The 19516-nt window shown below is 41.0% G+C and overlaps 1 protein-coding gene across 4 annotated transcripts in view; it reads right to left on the bottom strand.

Annotated features, from left to right (window-relative positions):
• Positions 1–6208: 6208 nt before the first annotated feature.
• Positions 6209–19516, bottom strand: part of gpt (glutamic--pyruvic transaminase) — an 18383-nt gene continuing 5075 nt past the window's right edge. The window contains exons 1-12 of one of the 4 annotated variants that reach the window (XM_037981897.1): positions 18863–19007; positions 17882–18068; positions 14037–14126; positions 13750–13858; positions 13444–13577; positions 12524–12767; positions 11720–11799; positions 11513–11649; positions 11237–11411; positions 9439–9594; positions 8207–8319; positions 7137–7264 (exon numbers count right to left, since the gene is read on the bottom strand). In XM_037981897.1, coding sequence (XP_037837825.1) covers positions 7174–7264; positions 8207–8319; positions 9439–9594; positions 11237–11411; positions 11513–11649; positions 11720–11799; positions 12524–12767; positions 13444–13577; positions 13750–13858; positions 14037–14126; positions 17882–18019 — 1467 coding nt within the window. In that variant the 5' untranslated portion in view covers positions 18020–18068; positions 18863–19007 and the 3' untranslated portion in view covers positions 7137–7173. Of the gene's footprint in view, positions 7265–8206; positions 8320–9438; positions 9595–11236; positions 11412–11512; positions 11650–11719; positions 11800–12523; positions 12768–13443; positions 13578–13749; positions 13859–14036; positions 14127–17881; positions 18215–18675; positions 18791–18862; positions 19008–19516 lie in introns of those variants that run through there. The other 3 variants (XM_037981896.1, XM_017426058.3, XM_017426059.3) reach the window with 3 other exon arrangements.

Below are 19516 nucleotides of genomic sequence, written 5' to 3'. Positions count from 1 at the left end.
AATAGTGATGCAGAAAAAAAAACGAGAATGATTCCTCAAGGAGTGTAAGTTAGTTTTATTAGTTTACTCAATATTTGTAGCTTTTTTTGCTCCTTTTCAGTTTGTGTGATGCTAAACTCCTCAGTTTTTGCTTGGATGTTGCTTAACTTTATTGTTCCCAAACATTTTAGCTCCCAGTTCACAGAATAATTGTGACAAGAAGCTTCCTACTCCATCTGTTATGAGTTTAAATACACAAAGTTTGCCTAAAAACGCAGTTAAACAAGAACATGAGGACGACACAGACAGTCATAACATCCACAGTGTTTTTATTCATCTGTGACGACTGTTTTTCTTTTATCCTTTGTGACAATTATGATGAAAAGATGCCACAATTAATCATTTTTAAATTAAACGGAGATGGTCTCAGGAGCCTCCTGATCCCACTGAGCCATTGGCCTAATTCCTATTGATGAAAATGACAGCTGAAAATTTGCGAGGCTGTTTCCACAATAAAATCTCTCTTGAGATAAAAGTGGAACTTGTGTGAGGAAGAAGAACAATCTTCACCCAAACATAGGCAGGAATTAAGCTCACATTCAGAGACCACTGCAGCTGAACGTGTAAAAGGGGAGGGGGAGATAAAAAAAAAGAAATCTCTCGTTTTTCCTCAAGTCTACAATTAAGCGGAAACAACGAGCGAATCACTGTGGTAGAAGCTGATTGCAACAGCTGAGCTTCAACTATAACTCAGATCTTACAGAAGACAATGCAGCTGTTGATTGTGGGTGTTGATGATTTGTCTCTTTAAAACAACTTCCCCTTTCAGCACATTTTACTGATAAAATAGACGCTGGATATGTTTGTGTTGTGGGAAATGTGCATGTGTGGACCTCCGTGGTGCCAGAACCTGTACAGAACCTGTGTGAGTAAAACATGTTAAATTACAGACGTTCTCTGATTGCCCTCTTCAGATATAAGAGAATTTTATTCTTGCAAACAACAATCAATACAAACTGCTTTCCTGGAATTTCTTGCAGATTCCAAATCAGAAAAGGTTGCTGAACTCGTTCATGCCTACCTGCAACTATCCCTGCTGGAATAAACTCCAGCTTCTTGTTCTTCTGAGTGAAGGACGACGGGTCCAGGTTCTGCTGCAGGACAACTTAGTGTCCTCTGACTGGCCAACAACCTTTTATCTAAGTGCGTACTCATTTCCTTTCTGTAAAATGCAAATTGAATTTATTCACCTTTCAGCGCTGTGATGAAAGTGAGAAATAGCTACCGCTGTGCTGACTCGGTGTCCAGAAGTGCAAAAGGCTTGTGTGGTGTGTTTGACATCTATAAACTTTTAAAACATGAACTGGAACTGGATGTCTTCGTGTGAGTTTCATCACCTGATTGTCTGAAATAATGTGCTACACCACTTCTCCCCAGCAGCACTTATGCAGCCACTAAAGAGTGAACAATGAACAGCTTCCATCAATGTCACAGCATCAAATCAGATCAAATCTGATTTTATCTGGTTGATTTAATAAAGAGCTGATCAATCACCACTACTTAACTCCAAAGATCTGCAAATGGTCCGTAACATCAAAAATCAACTCTAAGTCGTTCATTTAAACCTTTTTTTGAAATAAAAATAGCACAAGAATGACATACAGTATGTAATGCACGATAGAAATGATATAAACTGAGGGAAACAAGTGTTTGATTTAAGGTTGATCTCAGTGGCTTATTTCAAAAGAAAATGGGAGAGAGAGCAACAGAGAGATGGATGAGCTGCGGGGGGGGAACTCACCTTGCAAAACAGTTCATAATGAGGTTAACCAGAAACATCCTGTGGAATGACTGAATAAAAGACAAGCATCACAAAGAGGATGAGACCTTCAGAAGTAAATATGGGGAGTAATTCACACTGAAGTGGAGTTCTGCGGAAAGGTCATAAACGGTTAATATCTTACCTGTTGTAGATAAACATTTAAATGACCTCGGTTTGAGAAAATTGTTTAATTCTGATCAGACTGACGAGCTAATGACTAGTCTGAGCGAAGTGGCTGGCTGCCGTCTTTGAACGACTCTAATCTCTATACTTCCCAGTGGTTCTGTTTCATAAACTTTAACACAGCTGTCAGTTTCACATCACATGCTTATTCCTGCAGAAACTTGCCATTTCTTTCCAAAAGTAGCCCCAGGCTGCACTGGAAATGCTACAGCTAGCTGCTGCTGGGTTAAAGAGACCAAAAGCATTAAACCTAAAATTCAAACATTCTGTTTAGAGAATTGTTTTGTTTTAGATAAACTAATAAACCTTATTTCACCCTAGATTATTAACATTATTTGTTGCTGTTTTATCTTGATTAATCCTCATTCAAAGTAATTACTTAATAATTAATCCTCAAAAATATTCCCTAAACTCTTAGTCTTATACTCGTTGTGTCACCTTAATTGTTTATTGTTGATTCTATTTTCTTGATTTAGTTTTATTTTTGTAATAAAGACGAAATTCAGTTTCCTCCTCATTTGGTGTAAACATTATGATAAACAGTTCCCTGTGTGTGATTTACGAATTCACCTTCAGCTGCTGAGATCTGATAATAATGAGGGTGAATAGATTAAATAATCTAATGATTGAGCTCCTATAAGGTATAATCAATCTGTTGTTTGGTCACTCTGACCTGGTGCCCCTGCTTTAACGAGAGCTTAATATGTGGTAAGTTAGAGAAAAGTTATCACTCTTCCTTACTCCTCATCTATCTGCTCAGAGGGGAAGAATATAAGTTTGTATTTAATTGCAGAAATACATATCAGAAAGGTTAGGCTGGAGCAACAGGAGGCGGTTAAAGCAAGTGGTGAGAATAAGAATCAGCTGGAGGAGCATTTTTTAAATTAATTAGATTAAATGGCAACAGTTCATTGAGAGGACTGGGTGTAAAAAGAGCATTTTAGAGGCTGAATCGCTCAGAAGTAGACATAAGCAGAGGTTCTCCAGTGTGTGAAAAACTGTCTAAAACAAAGTGAAACAATTTCAGAATAATGTTCTTCAACGGAAAATTGGGAAAACTTTGAATGTCCCATCATCTACAGTTTTTTGTCAGGGTGTGTGGAAAAGGAGGCGAACCCAGAGCGCAGACTCCTGATGAAAAAAGGGAAACTAATTTATTAAAATAAAAGAATCAAAAACAAAGGCTGATGTGGCAGCACAAAGAAAACTAAATACATAAACTGAACAGACACGGACAAGAGACGAGCAGAACCAGACATCGGGGAAAATAGACAAACGAACCAGTGAGTGAATGGAGGAGACGACCTGGGTTTTAAACAGCAGAGGGCAATTAGGGGAAGTGGGCACAGGTGAGTGAAAATCCTGAGAGCAGGTGGAGATGGGCGTGGCAGGTAAACAAGAGCTGAGGAAACAAAGACAATAACATTTTTTTGCCATTTTTCCCCCCCAAAATGGCACAATTTCCTAGTTTAAACAGTTGATGTGTTTACTATGTTGCATTGTGAATAAAATGCAGGTTTAGAAGATTTGCACAGCGTCCCAGCTTTTTTCAGAACTGGGGTTTAACTTTTAAGCAAGGCAGAAACACTCCCGTGGTCGTCCCCTTCCACGTGCTTCCTGTATGGTAGTCATTTCACAAACATCAGTGGGCCTCAACAAGCCGTGTAACAGTCAGTCCCAGGAATCTCCACACGTGACACGGAGCCCAGCGGATGAAGGCTGGTCATTGTCATGTCCACGACAGCCACATGACAGCGCTGATGCCTGACGCGCAACTGTCTCGCTGTCGCCCGACATCCTCGCCCGGACTAATGATGACCTTTGATTCCCAAAAGATGTCAGGAGACGGGAGGAAAACTGCAAACGCAGCCAATTAATTTTGGGTGAAGAGGACTGGAACGAGCGAGTGCGTCAAGGCAGAGGGGAAGGAATGGTGAAGGGCTCCAGGAAAGACAGAGCCCGGGATAATTAGGATTCAGAAGGCCCCTTTTGTCAAAGGTAATTAAAGTTGACAGCCACTGTGGAGTGGAGAGGAAGCGAGCAGAAAACCCCTTCGAATATACGGGCCTCACTTTGCATCATCCTTCCAGCTCCACACACGCAGAACCTGCAGTAACATCCATCATCCCCACTTGGTCTGAGACTGCACAGTTTAGCCATTAATGCAGACGACAGATCAACTGTGCAGACAATAAAAACAGTTGTTTTTTTACCCCCCAAAAAAACAACAGCTCATTATTAGAGGCGATCGCTTCTCTGATAGTGTTGGCAGCTCACATCGTGCCATCTTTAACCTCACTCTTTACCTCCAAAATGGAAATCTTTCCACATCCCTTAGCCAATTATCTGTTTAACCGTCCAGTTATGAGCGCCTGTCCTGTAGCTCAGCTGAACAATTCAGTTATTATCACAGGACCGGATTTATGAACTGATCAGCTTGATTAAAGCAGCCACCGTGACAAAACGTTTTCATTTTTCTCACTTTGGAGCTGCAGAACTCAATATTTTCAAATAAGCAATAGATCAAATGACAGCTGGCAAGAGTTGCTTGTAACAAATGACTAATCATTACTCAGCCATGAGCTCGATGAATTACACAAACCCTGTTTTTTTTGTTTTCTCCAGCTTCATTTGTATCCCTGAAAATCGAGCTATTGGATTTGAAGATATTTCTCTCTTAAATCAGTAAAAGAGCTGAAAGAGAATGTTAATGTTGCTTTATGATTAGCGGACGTTTGGGAAATTATTCACACCCTTTTGAATTCCATTTTATGAGAATGTTAATGATACATTTGTTGATTTATGGTATTTTTTTGTTTCTTTTTTTTACGTTCAAAGTAATTCATACCCATCCCCCCCCGCGCAGTAATCAGCCATCATGGCTCAAAGCACTTCTTGTAATTGCTAACAAGCACATTTCCACTCATGTTCTTCTGTGTGACGACCTTAAAGGCTTTGTGTGGTGAAATGTTGAACATTTTCATAAATAAATACAAATGCATAAATTTTGGAGGGGAAAAAAGAAGAAAAAAAACAACCTCCAAACAAACAGAATATTTTAGTGAAATTTCTTGACGGCAACAGGAAAATAAAGAAATAAATGAATAAATAAAAGGCTGCAATAGTACAAACACTTCAGGATCCATTTGCTGCGTTTTCTGTGAGAACAAGACGAGCTTCTGTGTTCCTGAAACAAACCTCGGCCTTGTGCAGGTTCTACTGGAGTACCAGAGACCTACAAGAGGTCTGAATTACGATTCTAGACAAAACAAATATCATCCAGATTCTAAGGAGGGGGCGGAAAATCTCCCCCAAAAAGCTGCACCGAACTTTCAAACAGTCTGTGATCCCAAACCTACAGCCAGGACTGTCGAGAAACGATTACTAGAACAATAATAATAAGCCAGAGTCCAGATATGTGAACGGTACCAAAGACTGGGGCGCTGATAAAGAAGCATTTCAACCCATTTTGGATTGGGTTGTCTCCAAAAGTTAATCCGTTGTAGACGCACATCCAGTGATCACTTCCTGGGATTTTCATTATAATCAGTCTAATGACTCATGAGATATTTTGCTAACAGACAGAGTTGACTCAAATAGTTTATGGCAAAGATTTAAAACCAGATCTCACGCGGTCAGAGCATAAGTTGGGTCTGACTCTCGGCTACAGTGGCTGCAGAACTGACTGAGTTATAGCCAGTTTTTGTGCTCGCCGAGATATTTTGCTAATAGACAAGACTTGGGCAAAGTCATCATTATCGCCTTTGGTGGTGGGGGATAATAAAGGAAACGTTTCTTTCCTTCAGGAGTCAGAAGATCCATCTGGTTGCTGTGATGACACACAGCAGCGTTAGCACCAACTGGACCGAGTCAGAATAAGAACTGGTTTAAAAATTACACGTTTAATAGGAAAATAATCCAAAAACAACAACTATAACACAGTTTTTCTACTCTGATTCATTTTCAGGTGGAAGAAACGTCCTAATCAAATAAAAACCTGCACATTAAAAAAGCAGAATATGCATTAGGCCAGAAACGTGTCCTTAAATGAATACTCATTAATGAAGACTTTTTTTTTTTTAAAGTAAGCGGTGAGTTACGCAGCTGCTGAAAAGCAGAATAATTACATAAGTATTTCGTGAGTAACTTTTCTAATGAACCTCTCACGGTTCCTTAAATGATGTGATAAAAATGTAAAAATCAGTCAATGAAGTGCTTAACAAATCTCATTTATACAGCAATTTTAATCAAGAATTTGCCAAAATTACACGCCAGGTTCTGATCTAAGAAGCTCAATTAAGCTGAAGCAGGAAAAGCCCTGCATGTTATCATTCAGGCAGGGGCCAGCATTTCTTTGCTTTATTTTAAAAAAAAGAAGAAAAGTTAACTAAAAAAAGGCCAAGGTGTTTTCATTCAAAAACATTGTACAGTCACATTAATATTTACCCACTTTCTTTAAGCTTTACTATTTACAGTGGAAACAAATGACAAACATACTGGTCTTCATTCCTCTTCAAAGAATAAAAACTAATGCTAAAAAAAGCTTATTTAGTACCATTTATTTACTAAAATTAGATAAATAAAAGTTAAAATGAAACCCGGGTGTTCCGAGAACTACATCTTTACATAAACAACAAGAAAATCAGTAATTCATAGATTTTCAGAGGTCAAAGAAAACATGTCCTTCTAATTGTAAAGCTCCAACAGAAACAATAATGTAAAACAAATGCCCACATTTGTGAATACCCGACAAAATTATGCCCTACAGAAATATCATGCAAGTGTGGCTTTTTTCACTGAACTCTCCTCACCGAGGACGGTCTGCAGGAATCAAGTATATTAATCAGTAAAATACGTTCCAGGTTTATAAGCAGCTTCAGCTTCTTTTCTGCTGTACGCTCTTTTTGTTGGCTTTACATTAACGGTAAGGTTTCCTCACAAATCCACAGAGTATATACATCCTCGACAGGATTAGACATTACAGACAATACATGAAGCCGTATCGTTTGGAATCGAAACGGAACCAATTTTTCTTTCCAGTTTTGTTTCGCGGTGGGACGCACGGCGGTGTCCACGCTGCGACGGCTGGAAAAGGCACTTATTGGAGACGGATGAATTTGGACTGGCTTTTGGTTGTTTTTTTTGCCGTGGGTTGGCATCAGATCCCCTCCCGTGCGAGAGAGAGAAGCTTAAGAGTACTGCTGGGTGAACTTCTGGTGGAACTCCTGGACCTTGTTCAGCAGGATCTTCAGCTTGTCTGTCGGTGGCAGGATGGTCATTCTGGGTGGAGGAGAGAGAGACGGGTAAGATTTTATAAATGTTTAACTGGAGGCTGGAACAGGTGGGGTTAATGTGTTTCTAACAGGAACAATTATTGTTACATTTTACAACCTTTGAGCTGCAGTAAGCTTGTTGCCTTTTTTTTTTAAGTTTTCTTATTTTAGCGGAGCTGACAATTTGTGATTCGTTGTTCACTCTCACCTTTCTACATAAAACCCAGTTAGTGTGACTGTATGAGTCTAAAAACATCCTTTTGTGTTTAAGAAATTATTTTTCATTATTTCTAAGCTAGAAGAGACGATATTAGGAGATAAATCAGAGAGTTGTCCTTAACCACAACAACGTTATCCTTCAGAGCCTCTGACAGAGTAACAGTAAATAAGATATCATCCATACTTTTTTATTTTCAACTTTACTGACATTTCATTTGAACAACAAAGCAATATAGCATCTACTGTAAAAAAAAAACATGGACTTTAAATGATGATTACTGTATTTTCAGGACTAAAAGGCACACTTAAAAGCCTTCAATTTTCTCAAAAAACGACAGTGCGCCTTATAATCCGGAGCGCCTTATATATATGTAAGAAGTCGTGATGTTTTAGTACGACTTTGATAAACTACAAAGCTGCACCAGTTGCAGCGGTAAGGCTCAGTTAGAGTCACGCACGGCTCCGTGCACGGCGAGCGGACCTGAGCGAGTGCTGGAGGCGTTTCTACTTGAAGCTTATGTCGGTCCTGTATCACTCCGTGAGTTTTGAACCGTTTGATTATCTTTCTGATTTCTCATAGAGGGATCATATAAACGCTGATACAGGCAAACCAGCTCCGCTAGAGCACGGAAATAGTTCATTTTGAATGGAGCGCGGTGGCGCTCGGTAATACGGTAGGTCAAACTGATAATAAATAAAAGCCACAACTGCAGATTAAAGCGTTCAGTACCTGAAGTGGTAGGTTCCCTCCTTCTGACCAAACCCGCTTCCAGGAACGAGGCAGATTCCCGTCTCCTCCAGCATCTTCATGCAATAAAACATGTCTGGTAGCTGTCCCATTTCCTAACAAAAAAAAAAAAAAAAGGGTGAAAAGTTTTAGAAATGAAGCTTAAAATTCTTGTTATTTGATAAGGAAGTGAATCTATTGTTATCATGAGCTTTTCAGTTTTTTGCCACATCACCTTACTTTGTAATTAGCCTTCATCCAAACTTTGTTCATTGACTTGAATTTAATACAAAAGAAAAAAAACTTTTTCTTTAAATAAAATTATTTTCTGATGAATTGGAGCAAATTATAGCTCAAAATACTCGATTCAGTCCCCCCTTTGAAGCCAAAGTTCGTTGCCGCACTTCTCACATAAAAATAAATCACAGTTCATTAGTCAGTCTGTTCTGATAAACACTTCCCAAAACCTCTTCAGTTTAAGTCTCACTGAGTTAATAAGTTTTTTTTTTCTTCAGTGTTCCTGTTCACCTCAGTTTTTGCACCACAGTTCTCCAGCAGATTTCTTTGATACTTTTAAATGAAAAGGGTTCAAGACAGCAACTTTAACTTTACTTTAGAAGTAATTCGGTATGTAGATGAAGAAAAGCTCAACACGTTTCTCGGGGGTTCTATTTAAAATCTGCTGACGATAATGTTGACATAACGGAGCTCTTTTCTGCTTCGCATGCGGGAGTGTTTTAAAGGAACGGAGGGACTGTTATTGTGGTCCGGATTGATCCAGTGTCAGTAGGTCAGTTGACTCTGACCTTCTCCTCTGAACGGCTAATCAGCTTCTCAGTGGCTCTTCCCTTCAACCCTCACTGAAATACCTACAGAGCAGTCAACTGGAAGACAGAACTGCTACTGCAAGCTATTGGAAATCATTTGTTCTCTTTAGCAAACAGTGTGGCGGACGTACAGCACCATGAGCAAGTTTAATTATTTACTCTGCCTCAGAGTTGTACTTCCCTTGTAGTTTTTTGTATTGGCAGCTCTAATTATGATTGTATTAGTACACTTACGGCAAACAAAAACCCAAGTGCATCAAAAGAATAACCGGTAGATTGAAGTGCGTTGGAGAAAACAAATACTTCTCCTTTGTTGCCATTTCTAAATCAGTTTAATTACCTTGAGACAACAATGCAATGAAACTTAAACGACTGAAACATTTAAAAAGGAGAAAGTTCAGGACTGACCGTGGCCTCTTTGATGGCCTTTTCGGGGATGGTTATGCGAGGAAAGGAGTACATAGCACCCTGCACAGGATTGCAGCTGATGCCCTGCACAGTGTTCAGAACCTGCTCCGTCAGTTTGGCCTTCTCTGCTAAGGTGCTTAACGTGGCCGTGCGTTCCTGGACGTGGGAGACAGATAAAAAGATGCATCAGGTAAATTAAGGAGAGATGTCACTGGAATTAAAAAAACCAACATGTCTTCTTATGCGAGGATTCAGTGTGTTGAAATCATTTATGCTCTACTGAGTCGGTGCATATTCCCAGTCCCTGAGGTCATCCGGTCCTAACTACTTCTGCTTTCATGCAGATGTTTCACCTCTATTTTGAAAGTCTTCTTCAGTTCTAAAACAGGGGTTTAACACGAAAGTGGTTCCAGCTGTAGATCAAAGCTGAGGCTGCAGACGGTTCTTAAATAACCATCAAAAAAATAAATTAAAATCACAAAGAACCAGTTTGTGTTTCCACAGTCAGAGAACCACCATAAATGGTGCCACAGATGTGATCCTCCCGTTTGGTGAAATTTGATCACATCGCAGGAAGACTTTTACTCAACACAGATCAGCGTGTTTGTTTCATTATTAGTCCTAATATCACCAGTCCAGTTTGTAAATGCTCTCTTACACAACAGATGGTGTTTGTGTATGTTCCTTACAATCCCATCCTGCAGTTTTGACGTGCAAACAGGAGTTGAAAACACTGTTTCAAGCAGGAACTATAAACCGATGATATAAAAAATAAAAATAAAAACAACTTAACGGTGTTTATAAATTCAGTTGAAAACAGTGATGTACTGACAGGCTTTAACAACGTGACTGCTGAGGTGAAAACTAAAGCAGGGAGAGGAGACATGAGCTCATATTATTCCAGCTCTACTCCTTATTACTGTAACTCTGACCACTTAAATTCAGACTTAATGCTAAACTAACTTGGTGCTCGCAAGATTTCAATTGGTCATTGGTCTCTTTAATCCCATCTTCATCCCCATGACAAACATGGTTCTTTGCTTCTGACCCAGCAGAGAGACACCAATTTTTCATTCCTGGAGCCACCAAAAAAAGATCTAATCTAATCAAAGCAAGGGGAAGTTGGTTTCAGGCTTATATAAGTAGTTGTTGGGACTGTCACATTAAAAGGGAGTATTTGGAATCACTAACCTGTTCATTCTGTAAATTGTTTGAATCATTCTAACCTGTGAGATGACCAACATGTGATGTGTTTTGGCCACACATGTCAAGGTCTGAGTGTCTGTGAAACTGTCTGGCCTCAGTTATCGCCCATCCAACACCTACACTGCAGCCCTCTCCTCCCCCCGTGTGCTTTCAGAGCCACTCCACGTCTCACAACATGTGACCAAAAACGCTTCACATGTTGGTAAACATCTCAGAAGCGACAATGATCCAAATGACTCGCGGGACGGATGAGTGGATCAGTGACTCAGATGATCCTTTCACTGGGATTGTAATAAACCTTAAAGGGCCAAACCATTATCAGAACTGAGAAAGCTTTCAGGACGAGAGGCGAAACGTCGTCAAGAAACAAAAGAGAAAGTCCATTTTTACCTCCTTTTCAAGAACTTGGGACTTGTGATTGGAGAAACCTTAAAATAGCTCAACAACACTAAAAGGTCCATTTTATAATCAACAGCACTGTACTGACCGTGTTATTTAATTAGCAAGGAATAACAATGTTGTAAATGAAAAAGAAAAGATGTCACACATTTCTAAACACAGAGGTCTGCAGGATGTTTCGCCTCCTGTTTACCTTGATAAAACGCTCGTATGAAGGTTCCCCAGGCTGCGGAGGGTTGACCACCAGGTCCATCAGAGCCTGTCCCGGAACAGGAGGACACAGACGGACTGATAACAGCTTGGTCAACTGGGCCTTCACGTCATTGTCCATGTTTATAATCTCCATGTAGCCTCCACGGAAGCCACACCTAAAAAGGAAAGAAGGTTAACATTTGACCGAGACATAAAAAGAAAGCCAGATTATGTAATAATAATCAGATTTTTTTTTTTCTCTGCGTGAAATACTTACTCTCCCATGTAACACTTAGAGGTGGAGTGGAACGACGCCAGTTCAACAGTTTCTGAGTATTCTGGTCCCATCTCAAAGAGAACCTTCTTGAACGAGTGGAAATGACAACCCTCAGCGTACACGTTGTCCTGGTACACCTGTGAGTGTGGGACCGAATGTCAGCTAGATGTTTGATTTTAAAGCATGACACTGTAAATAAGACGGTACCTCGTCAGCCATGAGGAAGAGACGCTCTTTAGCAGCAAATCGGATCACATCCTCGATGCACTCTCTGCTCTGAACTTGACCTGGGAAAAAGAAAAAAGCCCGTTACAGAGTTGTGGCTGATGAGACGAGTTGTTCTGCTGCCATCTAGTGGAGATTATAATAAAACACAGGAAAGGATAAAATGGACCAGCGGTGTCAAATCCTGGTCCTGGAGGGCCACTATCCTGTGTTTTAGGTGTTTCTCTGCTTTGACACACTTTGATTTGAATTATTGAGGGATTTACAGGCTTCTTTAAAACTTAAAGACCTGCTGAAGAGCAGGAAAACAAATAAAACATGCAGGATAGTGGCCCTTCAGGACCAGGGTTGGACACTACTAAAATAGACTTTTAAACTCTATAATCGAATCTCATGCAAAAAATTATTTTATCCCCTTTTAAAATGTGTCTCCATCTTTGTTTGCTATGTTAGAAAAGTGATTTTTTTCCCCCCAAATTAAAGATTAGTTTATCTTGAATGACCATGGTCATAAGAGTTCCTATAATTCCAGAAAAAACAAAATGTTTTGTTCTGTAAATTCACTTTACTTTTATTTTTCAGATGTTTTAATCTTCGAGTAGAGCAAAGCAATGGCTCCAGGAGTAAAAATTAAATTGAATATCCAGAACAAAACACTGAAGTCTCAAATGAATGCATCTTCTTTGTAGAATAATAAAAGTTATTTCCTCTTCCCCCAGTGTTTCAAAAAATGCTATCACTTATGTGAAAAATATAGGCATGTTTGGAGAAGAAGCCATAACATACCTGTAGGGTTTCCAGGGTTGATGATGCACAGAGCTCGGGGGTTGCAGTAGAGTCTGGCCTCGTCCAAAGCCCGCTGCAGCTCAGGGATGTCCAGACTCCAGCACTTTTCCTCATTAAGGTAATAATTGATTTGCACAGCACCGAGTTCAGCCAGTGCAGCGGAATACAGGGGGTACTGAGGTATGGAGATCATGACGCCTGTACGCATTGTGCCCTCGCCACACACCAGCAGCTTCAGCATGGTCTGAGTGCGGCACAGACAGACGCAAAAAGAGTCAAAGCAACAGGTTAGAGGCTGGACATTAATGGACACATCACTTAAAACGTTACTTGTCAGTCACAGAAGAGTGCAAAAAAACTGGGATAATCTGTAAACTTAAGGCTGAGTTCTACTTTGATGTCTTAAGCGACAGTTCTCCAGGCTGTCTGGTTTTCCTTTAGACACTGGCTTTTATTATTATTATTTGATTTTTTCAATCAAGTACTTGAACCTGACAATTTATAGGTTTTTTTAAAACTATTTAACACTGACCTGAGAATCATTCAAAGACGAAATACCCTCCACTACTCAGGCGGGGAACCAATGTTGTGTCTACAAGTAATATTTAACTTAACAAAGAATCATTTCAAAATAGTTTCTTAGGTCCTCTGTTACCAGCTGCCTTTTGCAGACATAATTTATTCCAGTTCTCTCTGTTGTAAACAAAAATATACTAAGAAAAATCCATTTTGAGAATAATAAAACAGCTTTTATGCCCAAACAAGTTCATTTCTCAAGAGTTATTAGCCAACAGTTGCTGAGTGAAAGAAATGACTTTAGCAAACTACTGTTGTGTTTTAATTTAAAAACACAAAAAGTGTCATTTTTCCCCCTATTTGACTAATTTTACCCACAAGCCAGAACAAGAGTTGCGTTGTACCACAATGCCGTCGCTGGCGCCTGTTGTGAGGTAAATGTTGTCTGGATCGCAGGGAACGCCGCCGTCCCGCCGTTCGATGTAATGAGCCACATCCTGGCGCACAGATTCTATACCTTGGCTGGGGCTATAGGAGCCTGAAGGGAAATTCAAACGGAGATCACGCTTTAAAGCAGCTATAAATAAAACGAGGAATCAAGAGAGATATAGCATGGTGATACAGCTGGTGTATCAATGTGATAATTAGCAAACAGGGTAATGTAAGGCTTATTGTGGTGAGACATCGTAACGGATCACGTTCGTACGCACCCATACTGTTCCCTCCACATGAGTTCAGAATGCGACATGCTCTACTTTTAGCATCTTCAGGGAATGTGCTGTCACTCAGCAGTTCAGGGTAGGAGCAGAGAGCCAGCACCTAAAAAACAACGCACGGGCAGGCATAGGGATGTGAACACAGCGTGGATTGCGGAGTACTGTAAAACAAACTGGCTCTTATTCATCCAAGGAGGGACTAATCAGTTTGAAATGGAACAGGAAACAAAGTTGCTATATTTAGACTCGAACGTTGGAGGGGGGAGGGCTCGGAAGCTGACCTGCCGGAAGAACGTGATCGGCTGCTGGCCCATGGCGTGGGCGTCCCCGATGTTGGCTTTAATGACTTCTGCAAAGGGTTTCTTCATCCCCTGGCAAACATAAAGAGAAATGTACAAAAAAGAAAAAAAGTTCAGTGAAAAACGGCTTTTTTTCACATACAAAAGCTACTGCGAACTGAAGCTCCCGCTTCAACCGAGCAGCAAGGCCGCGCACAGAAAGGTTTCCGAGGAACACGTCGGCGAGGAGACGAAGAGCAGCCACTGCGCGGCACGCATCAAGCTTGTGGTTCGCTGGAATAAACCGTTACCTAAAGTATGAAACAACTATGCAGTCAGTTTACTTCATTGCCTTTCAAATGTTATTCCTTGTACAGCTCTTCCAAGGAGCAGAATATTCATCAATTTACGAGAGAAGAAATGACTTCACGTCTAAATGAAACAACTTCTTTGCTCCGTTCAATGCACAGAAAAAACACAGCAGCAGGTTTGTTTTTTTTTTTCAAAAACACAGTGACTCAGCATTTCATTGCTTCATGTTGTGCTGCTCCCCCCATATCCGCTTTCCGAAGAAACACCTGAATCAGAAATAACACAAAAACAAAAGCTGGTAGCTACCAAATGTAATAAACATAATCCATCAGACTTCAAGGAATCAGATTATGAGATTTGGAGAACCAGGGAATGTCCACAAAAATACCACATTAGTTCCACAAGCTGCGTTTCTATAGGAGCTCAGGATTTTATTATTATTATTATTATTATTAGGAGCACTTACTTTGGATCCAAACTACTGCTTAGTGTGTTTGTAACAACCTTGATAAGGACAGATTGTGTGAACACTGGGTCAAAGTTGCAACCTGAACAAACTATCTTATCACACAGTTAACTTTCCCACACAGAAGCTGTAAACCTGAACTGTAACAAGATGCACGAGACGAAACAGAAGTAAACCACTTTATAAGGAGAGCTCGGAGTATTGCTAAAATAAAAGTATTGAGTTGCTGTCCTCCGGGCCAATGGAATAATATTTTGAAAGCTAATCCCCGGGGCAGCTGGGACCCCTGACACAGCACAAATATTAGAGACACTGCAGAGAAGTGGAACCACGCAAGCTCCGATGTCCTGCAGAAATCAGAACAGCCTGTTTTGTTTGGATTGGACAGTTCCAGCGTGGAGTTTATGAAACCGGGGTCTCTGGCTCTGCATTGGTCACGCTTAAGAGGCGTCTCTCGGGCTGAGCCAATAACGTCCGAAACCACAAAGAACTCCCCTTTTGTGAAGGAACCCTCCCATTCATGACGACAACCTTTTTGGAAACGAGCCAAACTCTGTTCCACGGAAGGACAGATGTTTAATGTCCTCCATCACTAATAATAAATAAAAAAAAAAGTGCTGTCTTTTATTTGGGTGAAATATGCGAACAGAAACTAAAAAGGTGAAATAGCTTTGGGTCTGTCGCCATGGCTATGCTCTCAAAGGGTCCTAGTTCATTATCAACTCAGGGCTCATTAAAGACAAAACAAAGAACGCGATGTAGCACACGAGGCCTTTATCAGAGCTCGGGTCGACTGGTACAGTACGCTGGCTCAAAGTCTGTGCAAACTTTGAACAACGCACACTTTGTACAACGTTTAAAAAAAAACCTAAATACCGGCACTGTCTCAGTGTCTAAAAAAAAAAAACCTAAATGTGTCTGTAACAGGAGTAGGGAACCACACTGTACCTTCAGGTGTTTTTAAGACGCAGACAAAAGAGAGAAAAAACATAATGACCTGTTTCCTAAAGTAACCCAACACTATCCAAATCAAGGTTCTAGTCTTCTGGAGCCAACTGTGGAAGAAAAGCTGCTGCACTCCCCCCCGCCCTGGATGAAAACCCAATAAATAGTTAAACTCAGCTGTAACAAACAATGAACATTGCATCACTTCTCAAATCCCCGAATATCCTGCCTGGGTTTGAGCAGCTGGCTCCAGCTGGTAATGTCTTCTGCTTTTTGAGCACGGAAACATCAATAACACCTGATGAAACTCCTGCACATGTGAGTAAAAAAAAAAAAAAAAAAAAAGAACTGGAAGAAGGCCTGAATACGTCCCATCAGTAAAGAACGGGATCAGCTCAGGACAAGGCTCAGTCAGAGTAAACAGAAAATAACATCTTTGGGACCAGTGAACAGTCTGCCTGAAAGGTTAGCACCATCATTACGGTCCCTGCTGGGCCACGCTGCAGAACCCATTCACATAATCGCCCTTCCCTGAGCAAAGCACTCAGGAGAGAACAGTTTCTTTTTCTTTTTTTTTTTTTTTTTAACACCAGACTGCACTCAGTACACTAGCAGCTGCCACATCACCCTAAACAGAGTGAAAGGAAGAGACTGAGCTTTGTGAGGAAAAAAATAAATACAAACTGTCAGTGATGGTAAATTTGTGACAAACACCGGAAAACAAATGCCTGTGAATTAAAGTGTTGATGAAATATGAAGCAGAAATAAAGGTTTTCATTTAGGAGAATTGTTAAATGCAGAGGGAAAGTAAACATCAATTAAAAGCAGGAGTAACAGGAGGAGATTAAAAAAAGAAAAAAAGCATCTTAAAAACAGATTAAATTAAAGGCCCAGCATGCCTTGAAGGAATGCGTATCACACGCTGCCTTTCATGGCAGAGTTTTAGATTAAAATTAGACTTAAACCTTGAAAGTCTCGTGACATTACGAGATCTTACGTGATCTGCTGGCACCTGGAGCACGTGTCGTGGAGGACTCTCAGCTACTACCACACCGAGTTTTAACTCAATGTCTGTAAAACTGACTGAGGCTAATCAGTTGTGTTTGTGCAGACATTTAGAAATGTGTGTAGCATTTAATACAATACTGCATTTTGTGAACGTTGAAGTAGAGTTTTATTTTGACTGAATTATAGCCAGTTTGCATATTGTAAAGTCAGTTGGCTGTGGCAGCCATCTTGAATTGGGTCTACTCCAAAACGTTATTGAGTTCTAGGTTTGGGTCCAAGGACGCCATTCTGAGAGCTTCATTGAAGTGGGTTCATTGGATATTTTGCAAACAGATATGGAGAGTTGACTCCAGTAATTTAATTGCAAAATTTAAACAACTTGAACAATCTGTTAGTGCTCAGAGTATGTGTTGGGGATCAGTCTCAGCTACTACCACACCAAATTTTAGGTCAAAATCTGGAAAACTGACTGTGTTTTAGCCATTTTTGTGTGTTTTTTTTCCCTAAAGTTAGCTGGCTTTCGCGCTCCTCTTGAATCAGATTGGCTCCAAAGCCGCAGATGTAGAGCCAATGATTATTTTCTGTGAGTTTAATTAAATTTTACCCAGTGGTCATAGATACACAGATATGCATAGACGGGGCAAAAACATAATTGTCTGTCATCTCCTTTTGGTGGCGGCTGGTAAATATTTAGCTTTAGGAGGACCTCACTTGGCTGGATGGTGAGCATGGGAAACAGAAGGTAATAAAAAACCAGCCAAAGAAAATAAAAAAGCAGCTTCAAACAGATTAAACATAAATCTGCTCCGCGGTATCACCTCTGATCTTCCTCATCCCGAAAGATCAGGTTCAGAAATGAATAACTAACTGATGGACTTTGATAAGTAGGTGTTTGAGAAAAACAGACTGTTTGCTTCATTTATGGCTTTACTTTAAGGTGACAATCAATAAAAGCAACGTTGAGCAATGCTTGATAATCAGGAAACACTTCAGGTTCATTAAAGAAGAAAAAAAGAAGTCATCTAAAAGAGGAAAGCCATTGAAATCCGTGGGGAGACGGTGCCCTGTCCGGGGAGGATACAGATGGTTTAGATATCAGGCGGCCTGTCACACGAACCTCACTGAGCTCCCTCTCCAGCTCCACGGCCCTCTGCACGATGGGGCCCCGCACGGCGTACTCCACCTTCTTCACGGTGGGGTTCATGGTGTCGATGGTCAGCACCTTGGCCCGGGACATCATCCCGTTCTCGGACATTTTCTCCTTGGGGAGTCCGCGTCGCGTGGTGCTCAGGCTCGACAGGGCTCTGTCGGTGGGAGAGGTGGAGGAGAAGGAGGAGGACAGAGGAGGAGAAGTCAGTGAGCCGAACCGACAGCCGGCGGCCCCGGCGAGCAGAGCGCCTCGCGTCGGCCTGACGAGCCGGAGGCTGGGGGACAGCAGCGCGATTGACATTTTGACCCGGCTCTCTTTTCTTTAAAAAGTAAAAATAATTAAAAAAAAAAGTTTAAAAGAATCTGTTCCGCAGCGACTCGGACGACAAGAGAGAGAAATCTGAGTAATTCTTGGCACCGCGGCGCTCCTAAAATGACTCGGACCTTTGGACTCCTTGGAACCGGATTCAACAAATCCGCGATTTAAGTCGAAATAAAAAAAAGCGGCGCTCGGTAACTAAGCAACGCGCAGGCTGCCCCGGACGGTCTGGTTGGCGGTTGGACTCATGGCGGAGCTCCTCCAGCCGGCGCTGCCCCCTAAGTCCCGTTATCCCAGCCCTCCTTCCCGCCCCGGTTCTCCGCTTCTCCCACCCACCCCTAGGGCTGTCAATCACGTCCGCTTTTCAAGAACCAGATTCCAATAGTTTCCCCGAGACAAAAACAAACAAACAAACACAGAAAAGGGGTCAAAACAACCGAAACCTGTAGCTTTTGTTTCCGAGCCTCTCCTTTCGCCCTGGCAGAACTCCACGTTGTTTGGGTGGAGACTGAGATGCTGCTGGACTTCATTCCTCCTGCATGAACCTGGTCCAGGAGGAACCAGAAGTTCCCTGTTTCTCATTACATCAACTGAAGAACAAAGCGGTTTTTTAAAAAATAAAATACCTACATAATGTCTCCAGCGGAGCAGCTTTGGTTCTCGGGCTGAGCACTGGTTGAGATGCCTCCTCTCACTAGTTAAACTGGGTTTGGGGTTAGTCTCCCAGTAACCAGAACAGTATGTGATGATTAACCAGGTTCAGAAAGAACTAACTCGGATGATTGCAACAAAAAGGACTTTCACATAAATGTAAGATGACTTCACCTGCTCAGCTGCTCTGGTACTTTTTGTTCTATTATAGTTTCAACGCTGAGTCAGCGTTCACGTTGTTGTTTGTTTATTTGTTTCCTGTGTGTGTTTTGCAATCCAACCACTTCTGCTTACTTTATGCTATCTTAGCCATTCATTCATGCGACGAGTGGTAAGACTTTTGGCTTTTTACATTTATCAAAATATTTAACTTTAATTACAAACACCAAGGCTCTCAAATTTCGATCTGAGCTTGGAGTGAGATTTCGAGCTGCTAGAAGTCATTATATGACGTCATCACATAATTTGCATATTTGATTATGTTGATTATGGGGCACCGTTTGTAAAGGAGCTTGTGCTCAAAATTCATGCCTAAATTTTGTCACATTTAGCTTCAAACACTGTTTTAAAATGTAGTGTTGATTTTCTGATGTCACTTTTTACAACATTTAGCTAGTTACATGTAATTGTTAC

The sequence above is a fragment of the Kryptolebias marmoratus genome, linkage group LG20 (genome assembly GCF_001649575.2).
Source record: "Kryptolebias marmoratus isolate JLee-2015 linkage group LG20, ASM164957v2, whole genome shotgun sequence".
NCBI lineage: Eukaryota > Metazoa > Chordata > Actinopteri > Cyprinodontiformes > Rivulidae > Kryptolebias > Kryptolebias marmoratus.
The sequence above is the reverse complement of the archived record's forward strand: the minus strand, read 5'-3'. Positions and strand labels throughout refer to the sequence as shown.